The following is a 16,026-nucleotide window of genomic DNA, read 5'->3' on the forward strand; positions in this document are numbered from 1 at the left end:
TCCCTCATGGAACCCCAAGGGAAAACTGGCTTAGAGCTGCTTCATCTTGGCATGGCTTGCCTGAAGCTTTCTTCTACTGTTATCCATAGTAGGGCATGAATGTACTATGAGAAGTAAAACCAGAAGATTGAACTATTGGTCTACAGGGGGTGCTATCATCTCCATCTGGTTGTGGGGTCACTCCACCTACCTTATTTATGTTGTGGGCCTGCCTCTTTGACAGATGATTACTAATACACAGAAAAAAAATCATCTCTAATAATATCTCTGGGTTGAACAGGCATTTATGGGCTAGTTAGGGAGGCTGGGGATGTGTGTTCTAAATGTCAACCAACCAATTTAGAAGCAAATTTGGAACTGAGTCTTCCTAAGTTGGGAACTATCTGTTCTTATGAAATCTGTCTTGCAGTAATGACAGTAATAAATTGAGGAGCCCTCAGCGGATTGCAGTTGACACCAGATGGGTAAACACCCATCCTAAGTAATGAGTTGGTTAGTTATAGCTGCGCCATGTTCATAGACCTTCAATTAATCTCTTGAGAATATATAACTTTATCCCCTACAATGGCTCATCTGAGCATCTGAGCAGGACTTCTCAGAGGTCAGGCTTCTCCATTAATTCAAAATATATGTCTTAAAAATCTAAGGGCTGGGTGGAATTTAACTTTCTTATTTTCATTATTCCTCTGTGTGGGGATCAGCTTGTATAAAGCAATAGAGAAATGACAAGCCAAATAGAAGAATGATAGGGAGGAGATTTTTAAATATTTTACTGTAGTCACATTATCCCCACCCTCATACTAAGCCAAACAGTCATATGTAACACCCTGATCTCTAGAATGTGGGTGTATTCAGACTTTCTGAAATGGTGAGTTGACTGCCCCACTCAAACATTGGTCCACTCTCTGACAGCTTTACTGGCAAAAGAAAACGTCATTCTAACAAAACGCAATATACCTGGACACTTTGGAGACCCAGCCCATCCTAACTGTAGATCATACCAGTTCAGGAGCAGATAGCCTGGCTGGTCTGTATGGCTCGGGCTCATGTTACAGACCCATGGGTTGCAACCCTGATGCACATTAGCATCACTTGTGGAACCACCCTGAGACCAAATATATCAGAAGCTTTGGGCTGGGACCCAGGTTATACTGTTTTAAACTCTCTAGGTCATTCTAATGTCCAGTCAGGGTTGAGAACCGCTGCTATAGACTACAGCAGTTGTTGCCATTGTGCCAATTTTTAACATTCAACAAATTTATCAAGAGTGGATTTTAATTCATATTATAAAGCAGTACTTTAGTCTTCCCAAGAACTTTGCCAAGTAAGGGAAGATTGCCTGTTTCTCTGGTAGTAGTATTTAGTTTAGGAGATGACAACCTTCTGTTTGTGTGTAACACAGTCCCTTGGTTCTGCTTTTCAATCTTTTCCTTTTCTCTCTACCACACTGTCAGTTCAGACCCTCATCACCTTCCAACTGTCTCCCCACCTTCTGTTAGCATTGCTCCCATTATTTCTCTCAAGCCCCAAACACACGGCTCTTCCTTTTATAGCTCCCTTCCATCCAGAAAAAAATCTGTGTTCTCATCTGGGTGTCCAAGGCTTTCATGGCTAGATTGGAGCGTGATTACTCAAGCCAAAAGGCCCCTTGAGGTTCTTGCAGGCCCTTGACTGACCACTGTTATCGCCACCTTCTAAGCCTTTGCCTGAATAGTTTGCCCCTTACTGCATCCTGCCGTAAGTCCCCATGCAAGTAAAGTTGTCTTTCCAGTAAAATCTTCTCTGATCTTCCTGCCTCCCATGCCCCACCTCCCAGGTCTTGACTGCCTCTTGGCCAAAACAATGCCAATGTAAGCCTTCTCTATGTCTGGCACACAGTAGATGCTCAAAAAACATAACCAAGTTAGCAAATAAATTTCATTTATCACACTATCAAAATTGGAGTCTGTCTTCCCTATTAGGTTCTGATCTTTCTTTAAGGGCAGTGGGTAACAAGGTATACACAGTTTAAAAAAAAAAAAAAAAAAAAAAAAGCAAGGCTTTTGGAGAAAAGTTGGGGTTTAAAACTCTGCTCTACCATTCACTAGCTGTAGAATCGTGGGCAGGTTTGTTTCCTCAGCTGTGAAATAGGGGTGACAGCTCCTCGAAGGGTTGTGAGGATTAGACATGGCGTGTGTGATATCAGACACATAGTAGGTACCAGATATTCTCTTTCCTGGACTCCAACTCACTTACAATTTACCAGATACTCTGCAAAATTCATGAGTAACACTCAACTAGAAAACTTGTTTTGGACTGTGTGAATCCAAATGGCTCTATTTCACGGAAGTTAAATGTTAGATTTGACAGCCCTCCTTTTTCCCACCTAGTCATCAGGGGCATACTAAACCATTCCGTTATCTGATCTTCCAAACAGTCCTTTGAATTATCATCTCCATTTTGTTGCCAAGAAAAGTGGAGCAAAGAGATGGTAATGGATTTCCCTTCAGAAAGAGCTGGGGCTTTTCAGAATCCTCTTGACTGACTCTTAGCTCTGGGCTCTTTCCTTAATGCCACGCTGCCCTCATGTTCAGGCTTGTGAATGCATGCTTTTAAATGCAACCATTTGTTTATTTTATGATTAAAGCAACAGTCCAATGATGACGGTTTTCAGGGTCTAAGTTAATTATTTTAATTAAAATATTTCTTTTTAAAGGAGAGTTTTTTTCAGCCCCATAATTTGGACTCAACAGTGGCTGACTACCACAACCTCCTGGAAGCTTGATTCCTTTACATCTGCAACTAAGAAGAATAGTACCTGCCTTATGGGGATATGAGCATTAAATGACTGAACACATGAACTCTGAATACACGTGAAACTGGGTCTGGCACATGGTAGTGCTCAGCATCAGCTATTACCATCGTCACCACCAGAACTGTTTTGCTTCGAATGCTATCACATGGAATCTTGTTGTCCTTCACTGTGCTCCATTACGGCAAAGAACATGAAGAAAACACTGTCACTCCTTAGTGCTTCTTGCTGGAGAGCTCTAATAATCAAAAAGGCAATTTAAAGGCAAAAAAGTAACTTTATTGACTGCTAAACTTACCATGAAACATCTATAAGAAATAATTACAAAATAATGCGGGTTTTTTTTTTTTTTTACATACTTTTGGTATCATCTTGATATGATGATCCTTTCACAGAAAGGATTATTTACAGTTTATGTAGATATAAAGCTCACTGTTGCAAATACAAATGTAGATGTGCAGAGGCAATATACACCAAACGGGTATACGGACAAGCGATAGATGTGTAAGAAATGCAGAATAAATAACAGCTTTATAGTTTTCTTTTTATTTTTAAAAACAATTTCCAAATACAAAATATGGACTATTCAAAGTGGATTTTTCATATACATATATATAATTCTGCTGCAAACAGTGGATCAAAAAGCAAAAGTGTTCTTAGCATGATTCATCTTTGAAAACCCATAGGACTATTCATAAATCCAATTAGAAAGAGCGTGTGCAAAACCACCAACAATGTCAGCAAAACCTTAAAGATCTGATTTTGGTTGAAGTAGAAAGAAAATAAAGTATAAAGCAGTACCTGTTTACAGTAATTAAATATGTTTTTTCTTTATCTTTCTTTCTTAAATATGTCTTTTTTTTTAATGTTTGCAAGAAACTCCAAGGGCTAAGGAAATGCACTGCATTATGATCTGGGCTCCTTAGAGTACAAACCTCACCAGGCTTAAGCATCATCCATAAGAAATGGTGGATTACTTAACGACTTGTAAGTAAAACAGTCATTAAATGATCCTTTCATACTTTAATCCTTTTATGCAGAGACTGAGATACCTCCATACATTCCAATATCTACAACTTTGGTTCTATTAAAGTATTTGATAAAAACAAAATAATTTTGACCACAGAACTCTACGGAACTTTTTTTCCTTTTAAAGTGTCAGGTGAACCTAACGTGATGAGGCAATGTTGCCTACACATCCGCGACCCAGCACGGGAGGGGCAGCACAGGCGGGGCATGTTCCAGCTCACCCTTTGTTGTAATAATACTGACTCCCAGCCATGGGTAACACTGCTTATGTTCCGCTGTACCCTACATCTATTTCGTTACCTGAAAACATAATTTTGTATAAAAATATGATTGTTTCTTTAGAAAATAATATATAGCTTTTTTAATAAAACCTGGCAGATAGAAAAAAATGGTATATCAAAATATGGTAAACAAATGTTGTAAAATACTAAATCATTAAAAATATCTTATAGAAAGACATTGTGCTATGAAGTTCTCTCCTGAAGTGTGAGCAACGTTTTTACTGTACATCAAAAGATTGATAAGTTCACTCCCCTGACTTGGTTTCATTATATATTGTAACAGCAGCACAGCAGGTAACTGTCTTAAAAATGGCCCTTTCTCATACACTACGTCTTCTGTACACTTTTACTTCAAAATTAACAAAAGACAACCCCAGGATGAGTGGTTTTCAACTCTGTTGCATATTAGCTCCATCTGGAGAACTTTAAAGGAAAAGGCAATTCTACCTGGGTCCCGCCACAAGAGAATGATGTACTCTGTCTGGTGGAAGACTCAGTCATTATTTCTTAAAAGCTCCCCTGCCAAATTCTGTTATACAATCAGTGCTGAGAATCATGGCCAAAGGCACATGAGGGAACAGTCATTCTGAACTCTACATGTATCAACTGATGTCTGCAGGTATCACTCACTCAGTGACACATTCTCAATCTTAAGGAATTCCATCTATAAAAGATAGTCATGGAAGCCAAAATGAAGACATAGTAAGCTTTAAACACATATAAACATACACAATCCCATGTATTTATATATGTATAATATATACATAGAGTATTTTGGTTAGGCAGAAACTAGCATTGCCGTAATTTGTTCTTGATAATTAAACAAATAAAGCATCACCAAGCACCAACGTTTTCTAAGACATTTTCCACAGTTTTAACAGACACTGGTTTTGTAAACTCCACAAAATGCATTACAACATGAATATAATTCATCTGTTACTTGGATGTGGAACTCAACTGAATCCTGGAGCTTTCTGGAAGATCACAGAAGAGGACATGGCACTGAGCGGGGTGAGGGAGTCACAGACACCACAGCACGCACTTCTGGTTTTCTGCTTATTGCTTAATTCATGTCTTGACTGCACAGGTGCTTCTGTCACATATGTATCTTTGGCTTGCTACAACCTCATGATTCTGACCACTCCATCAGTGTTCACTCTGGGACAGCCTCAGGGAGGAAGCAATGGGTATACAGAGCAACCGTCTCTCTGTTAAAAGAAGAGAGAATCTTCCCTCTTTCCTCTCCCAAACCATGAGCATTTTATGAGGGAATGGTGAAAAATTTACAAGCAAACAAATAAATCTAACATCATTCACGTGATAAAAAAGATGTGATGTTACATGTAACTGAACTAAAAAGCATCAGATGAGCAAACACACCACACTCCAATATTCTGAAGGCTTTGCAATCAGTAAAGCGCATTTCCTTCTGAAGGATCAGTGAACTTCCGGGCACTTGTCTTGCTGTACATTTTCTGTAGTTCTTTTACTTCTGTGTAATACTTAAAGTGCAATTGTTCCAAGGCTTTTGTTTCCATCATCACAAATATTATAAAGAAAGAGCTATGTTTAGGGTGAAGAAGATATGGCACAAGTAATATGTAAAGAACCCATGACTTTCGCATCCTCTAGCAAACAGTAAGCTGCCTGTACAGCTGCACACAGACGGACTTTATACAACAAACTCTGGAACTTCATCATGAGTGAGATCTAGAGAAAAGTATTTGCTGGTTCTTTTGACTGGAAAAGCATCTTGGATGTTGATGCACTGCTGGGCCAAGCAACTGTTGCAATAGAGGCCTTCCTCATCCAGTTCATGGCCACATCCAAAGGTGTAACTCTGAGCAGTGTCCTGACACAGACCTGCAATGCGCAGGAAGTCTTTCTGGTAAAGTCGGATGTCATCAAGGCTCAAGCTGTGTCGATCGGTGGAGGTCTTTGGTTTCCGACATATAGTCTGCAAGATAAGGGAAGGTTGAAACAACTTTATAGACTAAAGGGACAGGTTAGAATATCTGCCTTGTAAAGAGAGATGCCACAGAACCACAAAAGGTTAAGTAATCCTTAAATGTTAGAAAGTGGTTTCCAATCTGTGGTTTCTGGGCCCTATGAGGAAATATATCATCAACACCACCTCCACCAGTAATAATAGCAGCTAACATTTACCGAGTAATTACTATGTTCCAGACCCTGATGTAAATACTCGGCAGGTATTAACTCATTCAATCTTCCTAACAGTCCTAGGAAGCAGGCACTATCATTCTCCTCATTTTACAGATAAATAATCCAAAACACAGAGGTGCAAATACAACAGAAATCCAACTATCCCTAGCATTTCAGAAATCAAGTAATTATCTTGAAATAAGGTCGTATAGGTAAAGACATGGTTTCTTTGTGTTTTTGTTTTTTTTTTTTTCCACTAGGATATGGCAATTCAATGTGGCAACACTTTTAGGCCAAGGTCTGTTTTATTATTTTAATAAGAAATGGGAAAATAAACCAATTATCAAGAAACACAGTTTTGCTCTTTAAAAGCCCAGAATTCTTGGGTTGAATATAAAGGGTCCTTGGTGCTGGGTCGGATACAGGGCGTTCTTGGTGCTGAAGAGGCTGGGAGGCAGGCACCAAGACTAAGTTCCCGAACACGGGGCTGGGGGCGGGGTTCTGCCAAATGCTGTACCCAGCGGGGGGCAGACTTTTTTATTAACCCAAGAGGTGGTATTAGAAATAGGTTAAAAATGATTCTGATAATTACATGAATGGAAGGTATGTAATAGGTCATTTAAGGAAACCAGGCATTCTATCTTTAAATTTTGCTGCTTACCACCACAAAGGACAACCCTGTTAGAATAAGATACAATTTCTGCTAGAAGCAAAAGTTCCAGAAGCACGTTTTGCTAGGAAGTGTCACATCTGAGTGACTCCTTGTGCCGATGCAGTCTTCCCAGGCTCCAATGGGATTTCACACATAGAATCATCTGGTCATCCCCACAGACTCTCAAGGAAGGCACACAATGTTCTCCCCACAGTGTGGGTGTGGAATCTGACTATCAGCTGTGTCCCAGAAACATCTCTTAAGAGTAGATTACTCATTGGAGTTTTCAGAAAAATATTTCATAAACATCATTTTCACATTATGGTTACTTCAATGGAAGTAAGAGAAAGAAAAGACAAATGAGAAAAAAAGGGAGGAAAGAGGAGGAGAAAAGTAGGGGACAAGGACAGCCAGAATGCAAATGAGAAAAGAGAAACATACACAGAAGGTAAAAAAACAAGACACAAAGAGAGCCCAAGAAAGAAAGGCAGGAGGAGGGAGGACGTGCTCAGGAAGTAGGGCCATTAGTCACACATTACATCCAAATGCTGAAACCATTTCAGGGTATTTTATCTATATCGCTGGACATTTAATAGTTTAACCAATGATTACAGGTTGTCAAATGCTCTAGGCTCAGCATACTTTGAAATTTCAATCTGAATGGAATCACCAGAGTGTGGAAACATGTCTGCCAGAACACCCTGACAAAAAATATTATTCTCCCAGGTTGAGGACAAGTAACACACACACAGACACGTGCATGTGCACGTGCACACGTGGTTCGACGGAAGCCCGAGGACCAGAGGCTTCCCAACCATATAAAGTGTGAAGCAAAGTATATAATTACCTAAGTAAAAATCAACTCAAAGATAAGCAGAACTAGCAAATAAGATGGAAATAAATTCAGAATAAAGCTAGAATGTATGCATCTAGGAAGGATCATTTCCTTAGGGTTTTTAATTTTTGCTCATCTGTATAAAGTAAGTATAAGTTACTACCTAAAATTTTCTATAACTTCATTTTCCTAATTGATATTTTTCAATTCCTTTAATACCTGTGGAAGAGAATCAGTACTCTGGCCACGAAGCTTAACAACCGTTTCTGAAGAGCTCGAGGTGGAAGACCCAATTTCTTTCACAATCAACCCTGAAATAAAACATAGAGATAGAAACAATAAATACTTCAAATTATTCAAGCCTCTTGCCATATATTCTGAGATATTGCCATCAGGAATGAAAAATCAAATATTAACCATTACCAAAAAGTTTCACTGTGACTCTTTGGTGGCAGACAACCAGGACAGCCCACACTCTCTCTCATCTTACAGTAAATAGAGATTAATGAGTCAATGTAGAGTTAGAGTGTAGGAAGATGTTTAGAGTCTGAATTTTCTAAAACTTCTAATTAAGCTATTTATAATGACGTTACAGACAAGAAGCAAAGACTATTGGTGTAAAGCCGCCTCTTTACTGCATCTCATAAAGCTTCCCCTCCTCCCCTTTCTATGCAGCAGCAACATTAAACTTAACCCTTACTGAACGCACACCTTCTAGATTTGGTTCGGCTTGGATGTATACTGGTGAATTGTAGGGGCTCTGGCCTCTGAAGTCAGACAGATCTGGCTGGATCCTGGCCCAGACAACTAATTAGCCATGTATCCTGGCCAGTTACTTAGCCTCCCAGTGTCTCAATCTCCTTCTCGTATAAAATCGGGCCAATAACAGCACCTGCCCACTAGTTTTAATGACAATTACACAGTGAATGCATAAAAGGATAAGGTACAGAGACTATACATGGATACACTCAGTTCACGGCAGCTCTTTTTGGGTGATGGGATACTTGGCACATACCTCCTGCAGCAGATCCCCCCGGTAGGAGACAAACTGGGAGGCCATAGTGAAAATTCAGTACTGAGTCTTTAAGAACAACAGAGCCCCTAACCTAACCACCTGAGCACTCAGTGGAAACCCACAAAAATTTCAGAAGCAGAAATCCAGGGCTGACATTTCCCTACGTGACCGGCATATGAGTGAAGCATTGAGTAGAAACATGTCTCAGAAGTTAAAATTACCAATAAGAACTAGAGGTATAAGTGAACACCACTGAAATTTTTCTTGCCAATGAATGAAGCAAGTGTACTACAGGTCAAACCCTAGATCCATAAAGCCAAATGGCTTCTTAAAAAAACAAAAACAAAAACCAAAAACCTTAAGTAATGTGATTCTTATTCAACTACTGCTAGTAGTCTACAGAATGACTTGTGTTCTATCCCTTAACTCTTCAGAAACATCTCATAATGACTCAGGGTCTAGCATATGCCATAAATATATTAAGCATTCAATAATTAGTTCAATTGAAACATGAAATATGAAGACATTCCTGGTTTACAAGTAGACATTTTAAAAACTCAGGGGATACTCATGTTTTAGGGTTTAGTACAAATTGCTTTAGGAGAGGATCTAGAATGATCTTTATCTTCTAAAGAGCATTAAACCTTTAAACAAATCATCATAGAGACATGTGGACTTGTGCACTGGTTGGCAACTGGCATGGCTCCTTTTGAATTTCCTGGTAAATGTGCCCGTGGCTATCATGCCTGTAAAGAGTCTTCTCCAAATCCAGATCTACCACTGAAAAAGTAAGTACCAAGCTGGTGCTCAAAACACTTAACCAACTCCTATCACACTCTATAAGAATGAAAGACAGAGTGGTATACTTCATCACTACTCAACCTTAGCTGAGTGTTCTTTTTTTTTTTTGGAAAGATATGGAACGCTTCACAAATTTGCATGTCATCCTTGCAGAGGGGCCACGCTAATCTTCTCTGTATCACTGCAACTTTAGTGTATGTGCTGCCAGGGCGAGTACTTAGCTGAATGTTTTATAAGCAATGTTTAAATGCTCAGATTATAGAGAATTTAGAAAACTAAGATGACATAAGAAAGAAAATAAAATCATCTATATCTATAAACCTAACATCCAAAGAAAAGGCTATTAACAGTTTTATGTTTTTTAAATACACAGATAAATATGCTTGTTTTTAATTAGATCACATTTTATATAATTTTTACTGTTTACCATAACTATCCTTCTTATGTTATTTTGTTTGAAAAATCTCAAATTTAATGGTTATATACCATATGAATAATGAATATGGTATAATTTAACCACTTTTTTTTTTTTTTTTTTTTTTTGGACAGAGTCTCACTCTGTTGCCCAGGATGGAGTACAGTGACGTGGTCTTGGCTCACTGCAACCTCTGCCTCCTGGGTTCAAGTGATTCTCCTGCCCCAGTCACCCTTGCAGCTGGGATTACAGGCCTGCGGCTGATTTTTTTTTATTTTTTTTGTATCTTAATAGAGATGGGGTTTCAACATGTTGGCCAGGCTGGTCTCCAATTCCTGACCTCAGGTGATCTACCCACCTCAGCCTCCCAAAGGCTGGGATTATAGGCGTTGAGCCACCGCACCTGGCCTTACCACTCATTCTTTCATTATTTTCATAACACTTCAATAAACATTTTTTATATATAAATTTTCTTAAACAGCCAGACTTTTTACTTACATTTTATCTCTATTTAAAATTAACAGTCTTATAAAAATTAAATGCAGAAATATATAAATGCAAAGTCCAGGTCAGCTTCCCTCATACCTCCCTTCCCAGAGGCACTGTGGCATACACTGTTTTTAGACCATTTCCTTTCCACAAACATACATACATAGAGCTATATACATGGACCTATAATGTGCATATAATTGTGAATTTAGATTTAATTTAAATTAAAGTGTAATTGTAAAGAGAAAATTCAATATCATAAAGTAAATGGGCAAAAAGGGGCAAAGTTTGGTATATGAACTCTAAGCATGTTTAGAGTAAGCAGCCTAATGAGTCAGTGCTGGTCAGAGAGATGATTCTCTGCAGCCACAGGCAGGTCTGGGAAGCCAGGGTTCTGTCGGGTTAGCAAACAGAATCCTGAAATAAAAGATGTCTCCTGCTCTTGAAGACTAAGTGCCAGGATGGTAGTGACTGTGTATTGGTCTGGTTCCTCTCTGATTTCCAATGCCTGGCACCTGGAGGAAGAGACTCAATGAACATCAGGAGGTATGGATCTGCCAGAGCAGGGACAGGCTACCCCAGGCTGGCCCTTCATTCAATGAAAGCTGGAAGGGGCCATTTCAACAGCGCTCGTTCCTGAGGCATATTTCTCTAAAGAACAGACTGATTCATGATGTGTGACAAAAGCAGTTAGATGTGACTGATGTCTATAAACAAAACTCATACTGCTGCCATTTTTTAAAGATAGTATCTTACATGTGACAGAAATTATATACTGTGTATTATATAACTATAATAGGATTAGAGTGAATGCATGTTTTCTAGAAGAATTCATACAAATATGGAATTTAAGAGTGTCTTTTTAGGTCAACCCGTTTTGACATTTGTCCTCCCAGACTCCTCTACCAGTATAACACAGTGGGGAAACAACAACAACAAACAAAGACCTGGAGGCCTGCTTCTGTTTCTAGCCATGCAGGATTTGTCCTCTTTGAACTATAGGTTAACTCATCTGTAAAAAGGAGGCCAGACTGAAGGGGTCTACCAGGCCTTCCAGATACATTACATGATTCTCGACACAGCATAACATAAAGAGAACCCTATTGCACAACTACCTTTTGTCCAAAGCATGGAGCAGAAAATGCTAATTCCCAATCCTGGGTGTTTCTCCTCTTCCCTTCCTTCCACAGAAGGCACAGGATCCTGCAGTTTACAATACTGACTTGAAAAGCCTCTTAGTGCAGTCCAGTCTCTGATCGAGAGCCCCCAGCCCACCCTTTCTATTTTCTGAGGCACGTGTTTTTCAGTCCTGGATAACCCGCTGCCAAGGAAGAATAACTTCCTGTAAGAGCTCACCCGAGTGTCCGTTCAGCTTCCGTGACATGAGCATATCCTCCGTGATGTAGATGCACATGTCTGGGCTGACTTCCAGAGGCTCTTCATTCATCTGCTCCAGATCCCGGGGGTCATCAACCAACATCTCTATTTCTGACACAGAAGAAGGAAACGACAGTTAATAACAAAAAGGGAAATGACCATCATAATATACGACCATATTTTGAGGGTGGCTATGTAATTATTCATATTTGAAAATAAATTTGCTAATGAGACTCCAATAGGAAACTCCAGAGATCATTTTCAACAGGTGCTACTCTCTCTCTCTTTCTGAGACGAAGTCTCACTCTGTCACCAGGCTGGAGTGCAGTGGTGTGATCTCCACTCACCGCAACCTCCACCTCCTGGATTCAAGCGATTCTCCTGCCTTAGCCTCCCAAGTAGCTGCGATTACAGGCACCTGCCACCATGCCCAGCTAATTTTTGTATTTCTAGCAGAGATGAGGTTTCACCATGTTGGCCAGAATGGTCTTGATCTCTTGACTTAGTGATCCGCCTGCCTCGGCCTCCCAAAGTGCTGGGATTACAAGCGTGAGCCACCGCGCCCAGCCTACTTGCTCTTTCTTATAGGACTGCTGTATCACCTACATATTTTCTAATACTATATTTTGCCAATTATTCTGTATTTTTTTAAGAAGAAAAACTACACTACCTTGCTGCAATGACAAAGGGCAAACCGAAACTGATGGGCCCTTTGCCTGATGCCAAAGCAAGGCTCACTGACACAGGCAGATGAGCAGTTCACAAAGCCCCCATGTCCATAGCTGCCTACTCTCAAGGGCACTCAGTGACTTGAGATCCACACAAATTCTACAGAAACCAAACAGACGGTCTGCACTTTTCTTTAACTGAGTCTATCGTTTCCCTTAAGCCTGAATGCTACAGCACTTATTTGAGAGAGGAAAATAATATAAAAGAGGGCCACAAATGTTAAATTTGGCTGAGATAAGCCATAGGATTCATCTTATCTCCTTAACACGCAGTAAGTTCCTATCAGCCAGGTGCTATATTTCTTTTATCCTCTCTATAGTTCTGGTTACATGGGAGGCGCTTAAGAAAAACATTACTAAGTAACTCAATGGTGTGGACTCCAATTTTTATTTTGTGGGGGGGGGTCCAGAAGTTCAAGATGTTTCTGTCACCATCACTGCACTCCACTGTGTCGTCCTAACTACTGTTTTATTTAATCTGGGAATTAGAAATACAGACACAATGGCTGCAGGACTAATCTCCAATCTACTTCATAGAAACAGCTAAGACTTTGAGTCCACAACCATCCAATCTTGTGGCCGCAAAGGATCACAACTAGAGGGATGTTTTGTTCACAGCCAAACACAAGCAATTCAACCAAGTCACTGGGGAAGACAAGACACCACTTCCACCCTGTTACTACTGCCTAACGTTGCTCTCCAGACACCAGTTCTGTGGAATCAATGCTTGGAAAAACTGGGAGACTAAACAGAGAGCCAGTGAGGACAGTACTGTTACCATCGTCCTGCGAGTCCTCTTCCAGCCGGTCTTTGCCGCCACTCTCCACCCCTGAGGTGTGGGAGCTGCCATGACTGGTCATTGAGCTGCAGGTTTTCAGCTTGCGGTGGATGGCACTGCTGGGGTAGCTGTCTTCTGGCCCCGTGTCCCGGGGCTTGGTGTCTGCCTCAATGCCCGAGGTGTGGGAACTGCTGTGGCTGGTGGTGGAATGACGGGACAGGCGCTTGTGCTTCATGCTGCCCGCACTGCTCCCGCTGGCCCGCGATCGTTTTTCCAGCTGGTCCATGTCGAGGTCCAGGTTGTCACTGATGTAAGATTCCCGGTACTGCTTCTTCTCTGTGTGGTGGGGAACACAGCTCATTATTACATCAACCAAGACAGAAGGAACGGCTGGTGAGCTTAAGTGACTCATCAGGCCAAGAACAAGGATAACTTGAAGTTCAGAATCTAGTGACTGGAAAGTAGTAATAATTTAGATAGGAATTTGACTTCAGAAGACTGAAAAATGACTAAAAACCAGTGCAACAGATTTGAGGGGGATATTTAAATTACTCAGTTTTTTTAAAGATTCAAGCAGTATAAGAAGAGCGGTATTTAAAGTGTAGTTACAGACCACTTCTTGTCTGCAAATTTATTGGTCCACAGTGAAATAAGTTCAGTGAGTGATATGAACATTTAGAAACTTCCAGAGCTTTGTGACATTGCCATGACAGCCACCAATGTGATTTTGTATTTTGCGAAAGTATCCACAGCATATTAAATATTTTAAAAATCTGGCCCTTTTCTGCAGATAATTTCAGAAGCACTGCTCTAGAAGACTACTTAATAAATATAATTATGCTAATTGCCATTCATTTTATTTGTTCATCTGTTCAATTTGTTCCATTGTTAGCTTAGCGCTAGCTGTTGAATACAATTTAATATAAAACTATTCTTCTGAGAATTTCTTGTGAAGATTCTAAAATTTGGATTTTCATTAATATAAGATTGATTTTCTCCACTTAGGCTGAATTAGTGAGGTTTTATCATCTACTTAGAAAATACCAGTAATCACTACTGGTTTGATGATTTCCAACTCTGACTGGTAAAGCTGTTCTTTGATTTAACATGTCAGTGCTGTTCTTGAACGCAATCAAAAACACAACACTGTAAAGTCTCTTTTATTACATACTAAACTAACCATTCCATTAAGGCACAAAGTTACAACCCAGCTGCCAGTTACAACTTGACTGACACAAAAATATTATTTTTGTCTTTTAGGTCAGAAATGTAAAACAAGGAAAAAGTTTAGATTCCTTGCCTTTTTAATACTGGTGAGAAATAATACAATACAACAATGTCAAAAAGGGAGAGTGTATTTGGGGACTGTTAAGTTGATCTAATTTTAGAAACTGCTAACTAGTAGACTAATTGGGTTCTCAGGGGCCTGTTAATGGATTTTAATTGTCTTGTTTCTTGGTTAAAATACTTGCATGCCTGATATCTGAATCCAGCTCAGAAGTATAATCATCACAGGGTCCCCAGAGGGAAAATGGGCAGCAGGAGAAAGAAAAGATGCGCCTTCTAGGATGCAAAATGCAAAAAAATGCTTGGAGAAGGCTATGTGCACATTTCCAGGTTCCAGCCCATTCACATCTTTCTAAGGAACTGGCTGAAACACAAAGATGAGTATGTACTGCTACACAGAAAGCAGGCTGAAACCAGACACCAGAGCTCCACGCACACATCATCACAACAAAAATGCATCCAGGGACAACTTGTCATTCAGGGAGCAGACTGGGGCCTAACAATCCCCATCTTCTGAATCAGCAGGTGTGAGATGAAGGTGGACAGTCAAAACAGTTTGCAAAAATTACCGTAGTTCCTATTCACTGTGGTTTCACAGTAATAGCCATGTGGCCCTTGGATGAGTGGTAAGTGAAGAGAAAAAAGTAAAAGTCTGTAAGTTGTTGGAGTTCCATTGTTCTAAAATAATTAGGAACTGTGGACCTAATCATTTAAAAGCTATTCTGCATCTTTACATATAGCCTTTTTACTCCCAACTTCCTGATAGAGGTCAGTATAGTTCCTCTATACTCACTAGTATACTAATGAGTATACAAGTACTTGCCAGCCTGTTTTCTAACTATTCCCGACTACATGTTAGCATGGCCTGGGTGTTCCACATGCCTGGCTTTTCTGTTCCCTCCCTAGTGCTGTATCACACCCTTTCCAGACATTTAAGAAGCTTCACACCGTTCAATTACAAACTGAGAGAAACATTAAATAATTCTGAAATGTTTTCTAAGAAATGTAAAATGCAGCCTCTCATCCACCTAATAATCACTGGTGTCAACAGTACAGATCATCAATATGCCTGTGCTCTTTTTACTCCCTCTGTTGTAAAAGATCAGAGACAATGAGGTTTTTCATACACTATTTTAGAAAATAATGCAGTAAATGTGACTACTTATTCCTAAGAATAAGCTCCAGCTCTTGAATAAAGTTAGGCTTAAACATTTTTTTTAATGATGCGAGGCATGTTTTTCTTTCTCTTCTAAACCCTATAGAAAAATCCTTGTGATCATTTTCTACTAAAATGCTAACATAGTGTTTCAGACAAAGTGACTCTAAATAAAATTAAGAAAAACACAGACTCTTTTTATGCTGTTTTTTGCTAAACTAATGCCCAA

The 16,026-nt window shown here is 39.7% G+C and overlaps 1 protein-coding gene and 1 non-coding gene across 10 annotated transcripts in view; both read right to left on the minus strand.

Annotated features, from left to right (window-relative positions):
* Positions 1 to 3,048: 3,048 nt before the first annotated feature.
* FRMD6 (FERM domain containing 6) overlaps positions 3,049 to 16,026 on the minus strand; it is an 80,266-nt gene continuing 67,288 nt past the window's right edge. For all 9 annotated transcript variants that reach the window (XM_050796901.1, XM_050796895.1, XM_050796899.1 and 6 more), the window contains 4 exons: positions 13,355 to 13,690; positions 11,828 to 11,959; positions 7,971 to 8,062; positions 3,049 to 6,058 (listed from right to left, as the gene is read on the minus strand). In XM_050796901.1, the coding sequence (XP_050652858.1) occupies positions 5,774 to 6,058; positions 7,971 to 8,062; positions 11,828 to 11,959; positions 13,355 to 13,690 (845 nt within the window). In that variant the 3' untranslated portion in view covers positions 3,049 to 5,773. The remainder of the gene's footprint in view (positions 6,059 to 7,970; positions 8,063 to 11,827; positions 11,960 to 13,354; positions 13,691 to 16,026) is intronic.
* Positions 9,678 to 9,784, minus strand: LOC126960176 (U6 spliceosomal RNA). The gene has a single exon (XR_007727765.1). It is a non-coding gene; the product is annotated as a U6 spliceosomal RNA (small nuclear RNA).

This window comes from Macaca thibetana, chromosome 7 (assembly GCF_024542745.1).
Source record: "Macaca thibetana thibetana isolate TM-01 chromosome 7, ASM2454274v1, whole genome shotgun sequence".
Lineage (NCBI taxonomy): Eukaryota > Metazoa > Chordata > Mammalia > Primates > Cercopithecidae > Macaca > Macaca thibetana.